This window comes from Saccostrea cucullata, unplaced genomic scaffold (genome assembly GCF_032062105.1).
Source record: "Saccostrea cucullata isolate Sc308-1 unplaced genomic scaffold, CSIRO_AGI_Scuc_v1 ctg157, whole genome shotgun sequence".
Lineage (NCBI taxonomy): Eukaryota > Metazoa > Mollusca > Bivalvia > Ostreida > Ostreidae > Saccostrea > Saccostrea cuccullata.
The window spans coordinates 350,603-365,838 of NW_026918429.1; the positions used below are offsets into that span (position 1 = coordinate 350,603).

The 15,236-nt window shown below is 35.1% G+C and overlaps 1 protein-coding gene across 2 annotated transcripts; it reads right to left on the bottom strand.

Moving 5' to 3' along the window:
• Positions 1-3,648: 3,648 nt before the first annotated feature.
• Positions 3,649-15,224, bottom strand: LOC134265682 (kelch-like protein 2). Of its 2 annotated transcripts, none has more exons than XM_062747908.1 (12): positions 15,131-15,224; positions 13,810-13,983; positions 12,915-13,143; positions 12,158-12,333; positions 11,906-12,002; positions 10,318-10,584; positions 10,072-10,189; positions 8,866-9,063; positions 8,372-8,473; positions 8,004-8,132; positions 6,638-6,778; positions 3,649-5,939 (listed from the first exon to the last, which is right to left on the bottom strand). In XM_062747908.1, exons 2-12 carry the CDS (start codon positions 13,926-13,928, stop codon positions 5,758-5,760), a joined length of 1,758 nt encoding a protein of 585 aa, XP_062603892.1. In that variant the 5' UTR covers positions 13,929-13,983; positions 15,131-15,224; the 3' UTR covers positions 3,649-5,757. The 2 variants fall into 2 exon arrangements, with proteins under 2 accessions (XP_062603892.1, XP_062603886.1); XM_062747902.1 differs by having other exon boundaries at positions 15,085-15,190.
• Between the last annotated feature and the right edge of the window lie 12 nt (positions 15,225-15,236).

Sequence of the window (15,236 nt, forward strand, 5' to 3'; positions counted from 1 at the left end):
GTAACTATCTCATTGTAGCGTCTTGTGTAACCATCGCCTGAGGCAATGTAGCCTTGTGGAGCGGTCTTGTATCGGTATCTTCCCCATGGCGTGATGAATGTTGTCAGATGCTGGTCTTCTTCATAGAGTGGGACACTGTGATAGCCGTTCCATGCATCAAACACTGTCTTTTTCTTCCCATTAGGAACCGATCGCGCTTGAAGGAATGGGGACGGTGTGCGATGTGTCTCACGTGTGGCATGTGCATTGAGAGCCTGGAAGTCAACCGTTCGTCTGGGCTTTCCATTTTTCTTAGCGCATATGACCATCCGATGGCACCATGTGACGGGTTCTCCAATGGGAACTGGTTCTAGCACGCCTAACCGTACATCTTGATCAAGGCCTTCTTTTACTGCTGCTCGCCAGTGTATTGGAACAGGTACCGGTGTGTTAGGCCACTAGTTCAGCATTTGGATCCACCATAAGCTTCATAGGTGGGCCATCCATTAGAGGCAGAGGCTGATGTTCACATGTGTTGAACGTGCTGGACCTATATAAATATATAGCGGTTTTTCTGTAGGTGAAAATGGCAAAACACTTGGTGGCGGAGGTGGAGATTGGCGTTTAGGACATCCACATGGTGCAGTGTTCTCTTCATGGACAGCTGCGGTACCGGTTTGTGAAGGCTGTACCTCTGGAAACTTATCGCTGATGATACCTAGCTGTACGCAAGCCTCTCTGCTCAGGAACAGTTTGTCCAAGGAGTCTGTAACATATGTCATCTGCCTCGTTTCCACCACTCTACCACTATTGTCTTTGCTTGAGAAAGAATGAGGCTCCAAGATTTTTGCCGTATATATGTGTGCATGTGCATTGTCATAGGGATAAGGTCAGATTCAGATAGTCCTATGCGATGAATCACTCTAAGACCGGCAAGGCAGCTCTGACAACCGGTGTCAGCCATAGCCGGAATAATGGTGGGCATGACGGTGTTGACACAACTCCAAAGGCTGAGTAATCTTCTGGAAGAGCTCGCACAGTAATGTTCACAAATGGCTGAGGCTTTGAGTTTCTGCGAAACCATGTGTCTGTCATGCTGTCGTAGATGTGATGATATAAGGAATACTTTGCCGTTGTCCCTTCATATTGATGGGTTGATGGTGTTTAGGTTGTATATTTTTAGTGTACACAAAGTGTTAAACACAGCACTTTCTTTGTCATAGTTGTGTTGCCTAGACTGTGTTTGGCATTTTGGATTGTCCTTGCTGCGGCAGACGCTCTCGAAATGGTGATCTCGATGACAAAGTTCACACCTGTGGCCATATGCAGGACACTGAGTCTTACGTAGTTGTGCCACACTTTTCTTGCCATGGCCACGTTTCCCACAATAAGAACACAGGTCTTGATTTTCTTTGCTCGGCACTTGCTTGGACCTTTTGTAGGAGCTGGCTGCCTCAACCGATGGGAATCTAGAAGCCTTGAGGCTGATCTTTTCCCTGCTTCTTTCGCTTCAACGAATTGAAATACTTCCTCCAAAGTCATATTTTGATTCTTATCGCCGAGTAAGTGTAACTGAATGTCAGGGTCGACAACGCCTCGTGTGAGGACATCGCGCATAATGGCATCTGTGTAGTTGACTTTGGTGTTACAGTTAGGGCAGTCAATCACGAATTTGCAAATGTCAGCTTGTCCTCTGAGACGTGCACCAAAGTTTCTGACTGACTCATCACGGTCTTGCCTCATGTTATGTAATGTCACACGGGCTACCATTGTGTTTTCTTCACGAACAGCAAGCTTACGAATGGCAGCTAATGCATAATCTACTGTTTTTTCAGTTAATTTGCCACCTGTTGTTCGTGTCAGGTCTCTGCGAAAGGGGTTCATCACAACACTCTAGCAACTGAATGACTTTGTCTTTACCGTCCAGTTTCGTTGCAGCCTCATAATCTGTCCAGCGTGACATAAAGTAGGCCCAATCCTCGCTGGTTCCAGCGGCAGTTATGGTGGGCCGCTTCACTTTCTCTACTTTTGCTGTCAAGACGGGTCCAGTTGTGTGTACAGTGCTGTGGACTGTGATGAGGGCCACGACGATTGCTGCATCTAGGTCGTCGGTGGTATAGTCACAGCCAGGAAACGGACACTGTACTACAGGCATTATTGTGTCACTAACTTGATCATAAATAAGAGTTCTTTCTGTTTGTAATTTTAGTATCCTTTATCAACTGTGTCATACAATGATCAAGATCTGAAAATAATAGAAAACTATAATAACAACTGTAGTAACTAACTACTGATAAACTATAATAAACTGTAACATTATCCTATACTTGTGTGCCATGTGATATTGAAATGAGACTAAAACTGTAGAAGGAGTAGCGTTTTAAAGAAATTTCACCTATTTTTAGTAACCATTCGTTCATCGAAATCAAAAAATGCACTATTTTATGTATCTTAAACTTGTGTGCCAAGTAATATTGAAAAGCAAAACTGTAGAAGGATTAGCGTTTTATAGGAATTTCTCAGAAAATTCTATTTTTAGTAACCATGGCAACATTTTCAAAAACCGATGCACTATGTTATGTATTCAGTGTATAACTTGTGTGCCAAGTTATATTGAAATACTAAAATTGTTGTACATTTAGTTTACTTGGTAATGAACCTGCACCAAAAACTTTAACCTGGTCAATCAGCTAAAAATGAAGCCACTGTTACTTATACAGTCACATACAAGCTAAAAACAGATAATCAGAGATTACAGAGCTCATCTAAATAAATGTTGTTTTCAGTAAGGCAAAGTCTCCCACAAAACTAATATTCTGTATCCCTAGATGTAACGTTGACGCAATTTTAGTGTCATAGTTACTTGGGAATGGACTTGCATAAAAAATTAAAACTAGCAATAGTCATTCATCCAGGAAATGCAAGACTTATCAAGCATCTGAAACAAGTTTGAGTGTCCATCCCCTGATTATTTTCCTTGCAAGTTTGGTTCAGATAACCCTTATACATTGTACATTTAGTTTCTTAGTAATGAACCTGTTCCAAAAACTTTAACCTGGTCAATCATCTGGAAAATGAAGGTGAGATCCATCATCCGAAACTGGTAGTATGCGTCTTTAGATATATCATCTGTACACACAAGTTGGTTCTTAAAGGGCTTTAGTTCCTTCAAAATGAGACCTGTTGCAGCATCTGAAACCATGACTGGTACACTGAAACATACTAGAAGCATCATTCTATGCATCTCTTTTTAGTAAATTGCATAAAAGTACTTGAAATGAAATCTGTTTCAAAATCTAACCCCAGGATGCTGACACTGATGTTGACAACGAGGGTACCATATAAGCTCCCCTAACTTCGTTGAGATGAGCTAAAAATGAAATAAACTGTAATATGGTTCTGCCTTTTAAAGCAAATGCTGAAAAGAGTTTTTTTTTCAAGTTTTAACATAATTACATGTCATAAATGGTTACCTAATAAAACATACACCATTTCAACTTACACAGAAGGACACTCTACTTTAATTTTTTTATCAGGAATTCAAGCATACATGATTATTGTGGAAATTGCTGTTATGATTCTTTAATGAACTATGCATTTTGACGAAGTTTAAAATCTGAAAACAATGTACCAAATCTATCACTAGAGATAACTCTTCAATCAATCCAATAAAAGATGAATGAAGTGATTTATTTTACATAGTATTGTTTCAATATCTACGTACACGTATATGCACATAGTTGAACACAAACAATAGGTCTGGTTTCTCTGCAAAATACATGGAATAGGCATTGACAAATAATCTAAGAAGAGATCAAATGCACTTTAAACATCTAGCTATAATTTAAGAGTTTATGAGATTTGGGATTTCCTTCACTGGATCTTTTTGATATCTTAAATATTTTGACTACGTTATTTGTAATAATTTACAAACTTACTTTAAACTCAATAAAAAATCTTTTTTAAAATTGGTTATATATAAATAGTACGGTGAATCATTAAACAAGATGGATAAAAGTAGTTAACAAAAAATCACAAATCTCTTTTGATCCCACAAAAAAAACTTTATTGTAATCACTGGTTCCTGTCAAAATACAAGTTTACAACCAAAATGTAAAATAAAAAAAAAATTAAAAAAAAAAAAAAACATGGACAGAATTCAGGGTGGAGAAAATCCTGGGGATAGATGTATTACATTTCTAGTTAATATAACAGTAAAGTCACGACTGAAAAGACTGATCATCATCAATAATGTTTTAATATCAATATAAGCACTACTCCATGAAAACCCATCCTTATTTACTTTCCTGGTACAATAATTATTTATTCAGCAATATAAATATGGCTGTTTCATGTCACTATTGGTAATGTTTGGGTTTTATTCCCATTTACATTTGATGAAAGAATTGTCATTGGAGCAAAACCCACAAATTAATATTACTTCTGGAATCAAATACATACATGTATCAATAGTGTTTATTTGAACAGACATCTTTAGTCTAAACACATTTTATGAATATTTAAATAAAGTTTTACATAGGTACTTTTTCGTTTTTTTCACTGACAAATCTTTACACTAACATTTCAAAAACAAACGTCATCTAGAACAACCATTACATTTTGGCTAATTTTAGAAAACGATACGCTATGGCCCAAATATCCACCCACTGTTATTACTAGCTGTTTGGTCCCTTGTATTAAGACTAAGCTTACAATACTTGAAAATACAGGATTACTTCATGATTGTATATAGAAAACAGAATAATAAAAAAAATTCAAAGGCTTGATTTTTAATTTTTGTAATTGTTCCTTCAAAAAGAGTATCATTTTTGGTGTACTTTTAATTTTTGAGATCCTTGTTCATATGAATGAAAATAACTTCACAATGTAGGATGCTGACAGAGAAACAATTTATTACTGAGCTTAGACAAGCCCAGAAACTACCTGTTCCATGGTACACATATGTAATTAATCATTGATAAATAAATTGATTCTAAACTCTTAATGAAAAAAAGTACACACACATAAACCTTATTACCTCTCAAACCCATCTCAGGTTAAACAAAATAATAAAGACTAGATAAATATAAGTTATCAATATTTGGATATTATCTAAATTTGACTGATCTTCATTTCATTTCCCTTTTCCTTTCCTATATTTGATAATAAAAGTAAAGGTTTATGAGAAAGTCTGGATCAAGAAACAATCCTTAATACTGCACTTAATTTGAAATAGATTACTACATTCATTATCCATAAGTACATGCTTTTCGCTATTTTTCTACCTTAATCATTAACAAAACCGGATATCATGATAAAATGACTTATCGAAAAAGAAATAACTGTCTCCAGTGTATAAAAAAGAAACACCTCCTTAATTAAGTACCTATAGCATCGTTGAATCTTTCAGTTAGCTGTAAGGGTACTATTGATTTGGCTTTGTCACTAAACCACAAACACACACACTAGCCATTATTTATACACATAGCGATCTACATGTACACTTCAATGAGTAACATTAAACACTTAAAAATACTGATACACATGTACCTTAGAGGTCATACGTCACAAAACAGAACATATATCATGCCATTTAATATTGCACATCAAATACACAATTGATATCACAGATATGTAACTCTTTCACAATGCTTTTCAGAACTACAACATAGGACCAACAGAGTTCTCGCCCTTGAGTTTCACTCTACAGACCACACATGTACTACATGTGCAGGTAACCAAAATAGAAGAAGAAGCACTGTTTTCTATTGCATTCTGCTAGAGTTCCAGGAGTGGTTTGTCTATGACTGAAACCCCAGCATAACTCCGCCCGGTCATCATACTCGCAGATAACAGTGTCCACTGGTTGGTTTTATAATCGAAACACTCCACGGAGCCTAGGTTTGATGATCCATCATCCCCTCCCACCACATACAGAAAACCACCATTTGCTACAACACCTGTGATAAAATGTGCACACTTAATTGAAAGGAGACAAAATTTGATATTCAATGTAATTGGGAACATCCCACTAATTACCAACAAGTAAAGAACATTTAAGAACTAGGAACACATTTCAACTTGCTCTATAGAAAATATAAAATTATGTTGCAGTGGTTTCAAAAAGTGTTTTTCTTTCTCAAAAATCAACTAGGAACCTATTCAAATTCTGAAGTAGATGTAAGAATTTCAGAACTTGACAAGATCTGATTTTTACAATATTCATGTTTCATACCGTATAACTGAAAACTTTTGCGAGATTCAGCGATTTGTCCTTAAAATCAGAATTTTATTTTTAGCAAGAAGTAACTTTAGCGATTTTGAAATGCTCACTAAAGAACCATTACAAATAAAAGGTTTTTTTTTATAATATTATGTTGCAGTGGTTTCAAAAATTGTTTTCTTTCTCAAAAATCAACAATGAAATAAATTCCAAAATAGATGAACATAAATTACCCAGTCAACATTTCTCTCTGACATAAATCTGACAGTAACTATCAGAATTTCAGAACATGACAAGATCTGATTTTAACAATATTTAAGTTTTATATAATTATGATATGACAGTTTAAAAAAAGATCAGTGCAATGATTCCTGCCATGTAAAAAGAGCACTACTTATTTGATTCCATCTGATTCCATCTCCTATCCTAGTTTACCTGCATTCCTGCGACACAGGTGCATGTCGTTGACTTGTGACCAGCTGTCTGTCTCTGGATTGTAAACTTCTACACTTTTTCTGACAAGGGGTCCATCATGGCCACCCACAGCATACAACAAACCGTCTACAACCCCAACACCTGAAAGATCGATTACTCAATTACAACACCTGAAAGGCAGATGTAAGTTTTTCAATAATAAAGATGGTGTATCAAAAACAAATTATGAAATTTTTATTCCAGTGACCTTGAACTTAGCAATAACCATGAAAGTGTAAGACACACCCTTGTCATGGGCTAATCTTTCAGTGAAATGAGAACTACCAAGTTTATCCTTAAAAATAATACATTAAAAAACTTTTAGAAATGTTTCCTCCAGTGAAATTGTTGCATATCCTCTATCATAATATGCAAGGAATGACACATACCTCATGGTCAATTTGTGTGAAATGAGGCCTACCAAGTTTATGCAAAAAAATATGCACTGAACACAAGATTTTAAACAGAGAATTTTTTTGACTTTGACCTAGAATGACCTTGGGTCAAGGTCACTGACACATGAATTAACCATGGGCAATCTTTGTGTGAAATGAGAACCTACAAGTTTATCCATAGGAAAAAAATATGACCGGACAAGAATATACAGAAATAATTTCCAGTGACTTTGAACATTGACCAAATGACCTCTGAAGGTCACTGACACATTCCTTGATCATTGCAATCTTTGTGTGAAAGTATGAACCTACAAGTTTATCTAGGGGAGAGAAGATATGTATGACAAACATGATTTATGATAATTTTCTTCCAGTGACCTTGAACTTTCCCTAAATGACCTTGGTTAAGGTCACTGACACACCCTTGGGTCAAAGCAATCTTTGTGTGAAATGAGAACCAACCAAGTTTATCCATATGAAAGATATGGACCTGGACAAGGATTTTTATATAATTTTTCTTCCAGTGACCTTGAACTTAGACCTAAAACATGGTTCAAGGTCATGACACACCCGTTAGGTCATGGCAATCTTGTTGTGGAGTAGTAGATTCTAATGTCCCTCTGTAAGAAAGATATGGACCGGACACGAATGCACAGACAGAGGGACAGACGGACAGACTAATCACTACAGGGCACACGCTGAGCGGGGCCTAATAAATTACAACCTCAACACCTGAAAGGCAGATGAATAAATTACAACCCCAACACCTGAAAGGCAGGTATAAATAATCTTTTAACGATGGGTAGATAAATTTGAACTCAAACATTTAAGGAAACATCATCTAAGAAAGAAATCTTAACATCTAGTCAAAGGATTCATATACATGTAAATTAAAAATTCAATACTAATGGAGAGATGTAAATGAAGTTAACCTGCTCCGCTTCTCCTACATGACATTTCTGCGACCGGTGTCCACATGTCTGTCATTGGGTTGTAGCACTCCACAGAACTCAGGCACTGCCTGGAAGCTCCGTCATAACCCCCCACTGCAAACAGCATACCTAAAACGAGAAACATGGCAGAATTTTATCTAAAACATTATTTCCAATCCCTATAAAAGAATTGGCAAAGCATAAAATGGGTGCATTTAAAGCTACAGGTTTAATCCAGTGTAAAGTGTGTATGAGCAGAAATTTAACATCTACATGTTCATAAATAATAAAATGATTCTCAGCATATTGATCTTGGCAATTTTTTAAGGATAATTTCAAATTTTAGACAAGAGTTCAAAGTTCAGTACCATTAACAACACCAACTCCTACACTGCTCCTCCTTGTACTCATAGGGGCTATCATCCTCCACTCCCCACAGCGGACGTCATAGCACTCAGCTGTGTCCAATCCTGTAACAAACACAACACAATTCTAGTACTATCACCCAGTAAATAGAATATTTATGCACATTTGACACCAGTTTAGGTCAGGAGTATTATCTTGATCACAAGGTAATTCAAGATAAGTGAAAAACAGTCAATGAATCTCCTAATATTAAATAAAATTACGCAATTCATTAATACGGAAATAAATTCATATCTCCCTTGAAATTTGTCAGCTTTGCTGAAAAATAGAAGCCTTCCACCTATAATTCATTATTTTTTGCAAATCCTCTTGCCTTTTATAAAACCTTATTAAACTGACTTAAAATTCTACCTTTTGTAAAACTAACTAAATAAAGTAAACAATCCACAAGTGAGAAATTAGAGCCAAAGGGTATTATCTATCAAAGACTAATTACCTGATGATCCATCAAATCCTCCAACAGCATAAATGTTCCCATGTAATACAGCGACCCCCAATGTGCTCCTCCTAGCCTCCATACTGGGGCAGGAAGTCCACATGTCCTTGACCGGGTCATAAACGTCCACAGTCCTAACTCTCAGAGATCCATTAAATCCTCCTACTGCATACACAAGTCCATTTATCACAGCCACACCTAAACAGGAAAGTGAATCAAAGTACTCAGGAATACAGAGAGCCGGGCTCATTACAGAGTAGAATTTTGTTCATGATTCATACATTCATATTGTATTCACAGATAAAATTTAATAAGAATTTCAGACACTTGAAGAATGTGTTACACAAACAATTTTAAAAAGCATAATATATAATGATACTTAGAAAATAAGGGCTTGTGACATATAATTATTTTCTTTGAAAATAAAAAAAAATCAGACATAATAATATTAAAATATCAATATAAATGTTAAGGCGATCAGTATATGGGTCCTAATACCACGGTCCGAATTTATCAGGATCAGAGTTTACCTGGCACCGCCGAATGTAAACAAACAGGCCAGTCTGGTTTCCTCACTACAATAACACTGACCATCAAAAACCTTACGCAAGTGAACTATGTAGTTTGACTTAGGACTGAGGTTTTCAAAGTCATTGCTAATGATTTTTGTTTGTATAGATAAAACTTTGTTTTATATTTTTTGCTTTATTTATCGTTTGTATTATCTCAAAAGCGGTTGAGAGTAAGGACTATATTTTTACACGCAACTTTAATTTGGAGACTATGGGGTGGACTTCCTGCCTTGAACAGGCTGACATAAGCCAGCAATTGCTCTTTGAGCAATAAGCCCGGCTAAAAATGAAAAAAAAACACCTTTACTTTGTTGTATAACCTTGTTTTGCCACTATTTTTAAATTGTAAACCAAGTACATAATTAAATCAACCTCTTTTTTAGTTCATTGATAAAGTAACCTTCTTTTATAGAGCAGCATGAAATTCTTTCCCTAAATTTCTTGCTATTGACTATGTACACAAATGTCATGTAAAATTCTCTAAAAACCTTTCCTCAGTCTCATAAATTGATATACATGTAGCTGCAGACAGGTTTCAAACAAACAAATTGTAATACAAATAATAGATGTATAACATTATTTCTGAAAAACAATTTATGAAACAATATACTTAGTAAAATGTTATAATTTTTACCACATCTACATCTCCTTGATGGCATCTCAGCCAGCTGGTGCCATTTCTCTTCCTTGAAATCATAACTTTCTACACTCCTAATAGCTTTTGGTGCTTGTCCTCCAATGACCAACAAGACCTGGAAAAACAGATCTGATTATGCAATATCTGTCAATCAAAGTACCTTATAAAAAGCTTCGAATTACAGAGACCAAATATAAAGACTAACTGGTATTTGCTTCCCTCTAGAAGTTAAAATATATGTACCTTGGGAAGTCCTAGTGGAGTTCTTGGCAGTGTCCGGGGAGTTTTGTAGCCAGCTTTCTGGTCCGATTTCAGAAGGTGATACTTTAGAGCCTCTATAAGGAAATCCTTACATCGACTACTGGTCTTCACTAGTGGTTCCTCCTCTATTTTCTGAACCAGATATTCCTGGGTTATTAATGGCAGTCTCACATGTTCTAATAATAGTGCAATTTCTTGTTGTCTATTGGTCAAATCATGCTGCACCCAGGATAGCACAGCCTCATAAACCTGAAAAGGACACATGAACAAAAGAAGTTTTAAAATCTTTTAATTCTAGTTTTATTTTTTTTTTAATCATGTTATACTGAAGTCAAGTAGTATATATAAAATACATGGTTACTGCCTTGAAATATAAGCAATATTTGGGCGAGGGTAAGAAAGCGTGATAGAGGGCGGGGCTTGCCGAGCACTCCATTACATTTTCACCTGAGCCCAAGTATCTACTGTTGGCAACGAGTAGCCAGTTAACCGGTTAACCCTAGAATGATGTGAGTATCGGTTAGTAAAACTGCTATTCGGTTACTTGTATAAAAATACATTTTTCATAGTAAATATGTATGTATAAAATATTTTTAAGTTATTTGTAAATATATATTGACAAATTTCCCTAATTTAATTACCGTTAGGCTTGCAATAGTGGTTCACAAATAGGATAAATTTGTTTTGATTAGTTTTCACAGTGTTTATAATTGGTGACCTTTATTGCCAGGGAAATACAGGTTTTGAAGATCTGAGTTATAATTACCTCATTTAGACCTTTGTTAATTAGTCAGAAGAACATACTTTAATAAGATGCCGTCGCAAACATCTAATGCGTGGAAATATTTTAAAAGAACGCCCGACTTGAAATCTGTCAAATGCAAATTTTGTGATTCGGAGCTGTCGTATATGGGTGGAACTACAAATATGCAAAATCACCGTAGATTGAAACATAATTCAGAAACTTGAACAAAAACAAACTGCCTGTTTCAAATGACATTTGAAATCAAAATTCTTCGAAGATATATTTTTTAAAGTTTGTATTTGTAAATAAAGTTCATTCGTTTGTGGTTTATTTTTACCAATAAGTAAAAGGATGAGATTAATAATGAATACAGAAACTGTAACAAAAATCATCCGAGTAACCGGGTACTCAATTGGAAGATTAAGCGAGTAACCAGTTACTAAAAATTGCCTGATTTGCCAACACTACAAATATCACTTACATTTCAAGACAATGACCATGTATTTTGTTTATCCTGCAAAATATACTTACATCTGACCTCCAAAATGAACTATACTTAACCCGATTTTGACACATCTCTGCAGTGGAAACTAAGATGCCATAGCGTAAACATTGCAATATACATGACGTCACAATGCTTTTAGAACGTCGGAATACATGCACGAGGCTTTATTAGGACATTGACCGAATAAAGCTTTAGTTTATTAGGTTACCTTTATTAGGTCAATGCAAGGGGTAGTTGCAGGATAAAATGCAATTGAGAGAGAACATTAAAGCATTATAGCACTGAAATGCTTACAGAGTTACATCCCTTCTCTCTCTTACCTGCTCCTCTGTAACAACTGTTAACCTGTCACTGGAAATCAGCTTACAGATTTGATCCACGTTTAAGGAAAGGAATTCATCAAAATGAACAACATCCCTGAAAAATGTTCGATGTCAATTAATAAACTTCTTCTTAAGAAAGCATTTTATCTTAATACATGTATAAAATTATTTAGAGACTTTACATTTTTCCTGAACTTTTGTGTCTTTGCTATATCTTTGTTATTCCTATTATTTAGTATTAAAGCTTACACGAAATGTTGTTCAGTGTAAGTCTGTGCATAGTTCTGGAGCTCTGTACAGGCATGCAGATCAGCGAAGGCTCGGATACCTATACAGTTAGAGGGATGGAGTTGGGACTGGAGGAAATCACAGCAGGCATCTCTAACCTCCGTTATCTGTAGAATGTTGGCAACAGGAAGCAGGGTCTGAAAAATGGAAATTAATACATTCACACTAATCAACTTAACTAAAATATCATTACAATACAATTAATATTATCACATTAACTAAAATCACAGGAGTTCGCGTACCTATCAATTTTACCGAAATTTTCAGTAAATAAAAAAATGTCATACCTTTAACAATAACTTATTATTACAGGTATGATGTATTTTTTTTATTCACAAAAATTTTCGGTAGAATTGATAGGTACACGAACTCCTGTGACTAAAATACATTACAAAACAAAGTCATATTAATCATCCTATTACTCATTACAAATACAGATGTTAATTGTTTTTTTAGAGAGATGCTGAGGGTTAATGTAAGTCTCCTTAGTTTGAGAAATTTACATTCTTTACCTTTGGAAAACATTTTTACTTCACATTCTTTCTTAAGAACATATTGAAAATAGCATTTTTAAGCAGATTTTATTCTACATGCTTGATTCAGCATTTGGAAGCACTTAAACACTTAAAAGTACACAATAATAGATTACTTAACACATTCCCTTTATCTCCATTATGCTCATCATCACACACTCATGCTTAAGATGCCAAGTGTTTACCTGTACATTTTCCTCTGTAACATGGATTTCTGAAGTGTAGACAAAGTCTATCAGCTGAACAAGTGCCTTGGGGTCAATTTCCTGCAGCGTGATTCTGTCAGATTTAGCTTCTGCCAAGTCTCCGGTAAACATGGCATAAAAATACTGACTACACGAGGACAGAACTACCTTGTGGGCGGGGATTTCTGTTGTGTCTACCACAATTGTTACATCACACAGAAGTTGCTGCCTACAATGTAAATAAATAAAATAACATGGATAAAAATTTTTTTGCAATGATGCAATGTCAAATGGTATCTTTAAAACTTAATCTTTATCTTTCAATACAACATAAAAAGAAAATAAAAAACAAATATATGATGTTTTGATGAGTTGATTTGTCAGCCTCTTATTTGTTCCTCTGAAAGGTCAATGTAGCAAATTAATTGACGAATTCTGTGATTGATTTTATAAATACAGTTGCTTAATAAATGAGTAAAATTCTTTTTAAATATTTATATTAATAGCCTTTCCATCATGCTTTAGGCTTTATATATTTTATTAGCATCATATCAAGAGAAACTTAGCCATCATTTCAATTTCATAACAATTTTCCAATACATATTGATATGGTTAATAATTCAGCTTTATACATTTTAATCAACTTAATGCATTGTCATAATGATCTTAAAGTTTAATGTCAATAATTCAAAATTAATCAACTTAATGCATACATGTCTAAAGTCTAATGACCCTTTGACAAGACAGTTAACTTTGGAAATATAGAATTTCAAAAATATCTGACAAATCGTTTCATCAAGTGAAAAATATTTAGCTCTTTTAGAGGAATCTTTGTCGTCATCACACCTGTTGAATTCACAAAAAAAATCTACTTAAATCATAATTAAAAGTCTACCTTCTCATGTGGTTGAGAACCTCGAATGCCTTCTGTGTATGCTGAGGATGTTTGTATGCAGGTCGGTCCCTGATGTTGTGCATCTTTGGCCGGGCATCCATGTTGGTCAAGGTGGACATGTCTCAGGTTCTTTGCTTACTCCATTATGATGAAACCTGATCTTTTCTTTTGATTCTGTAGGAATAAATCATAAACAGAGTAAACATTTACCAATGAGCATGTCTGGTAATACACACCAATAGAAAGTTAGTGAAATACAATGGAATCATAGGAACCAAATAAGTATTGTACAGTATTAAAAGAATGTGATAAAACAATTGATTTAGTAATTTGCAATCTTCTTTCAGAGAACTTAATTAACTCAATCATTACAAATTTATCTATATTCCTACACAGTGGTTTAAATCAGCAGTCCAGTCTACACTTTACATAAGGATAAAATTGTTATTCATATTTTATTCCTATCATGATTGCTGCAAACGAGTATCCCCACTGCATCTTGTGTTTATTTAGTTATGATAATGAATACACATTTGTGTGTCCATACATGTACATGACTCTACTAAAAACCACCTTTCAAATTGTGGGTTTTATTAACAGTTATGCTATCCTATATACATGTAAACTAGAAGTAACAGGTGGGGAAACATTTCACTATTCCCCCCCCCCACCTTTTTCGGCCTAAAAACCGAGACTCGAACCCGGGACCTCCGGGCTCCCGCTAACAGTGCCAGTGCTGAGTGCTCTAACCACTGAGCTCCCAGGCCGACATACCTAATCCCTGTTACACACAGCTTGACTTGTCCAAACACTTGCATTGTATTATTTTACAACAGCTCAGTCATTTTTAATAGGGCACTGGGGTTAATGAAGTGTATACATTTTGTTCTGAGGCCTGTATCTTATATAAGTTAGAGAATACATATTTACATTTCATTACCTATTTTAAATTTCAATGTCAGCATTTCAAACTGATGACATATCTATATTTACTCCAACAATGCAACTAATGACCTTTTGAAAATGAGTTAATATTTTACTAAATTAGCTCCATAAAGTTATATATCCACCTAAGCATAGAATTCAAATTTCATAATGTAATCTACTAGAGGTCTCTTTTTACAACTGAATATTTTATGATTAATGCCTACATATGAGTAACAAAAATGACTGCACAAAAAATATAAAGATCAATAAAGACAATACTTTCTGCCATGTAAACAAAAAACATTTCGGTGAATTCTACACACTTTCAACACATAAATTCAGTTTTACTTTGAACGGATATTATGATGAATGAAGTGTATTCATTTCTATCTACCCTTATTGTCACTGGAAAACCTGTTAATAAACTATATGGAGGTTTTTGGTCCTGCATCTCATCTCCTTCAGTCCTTGCAGCTCATGTTTAACCGGAACAGGAAAAG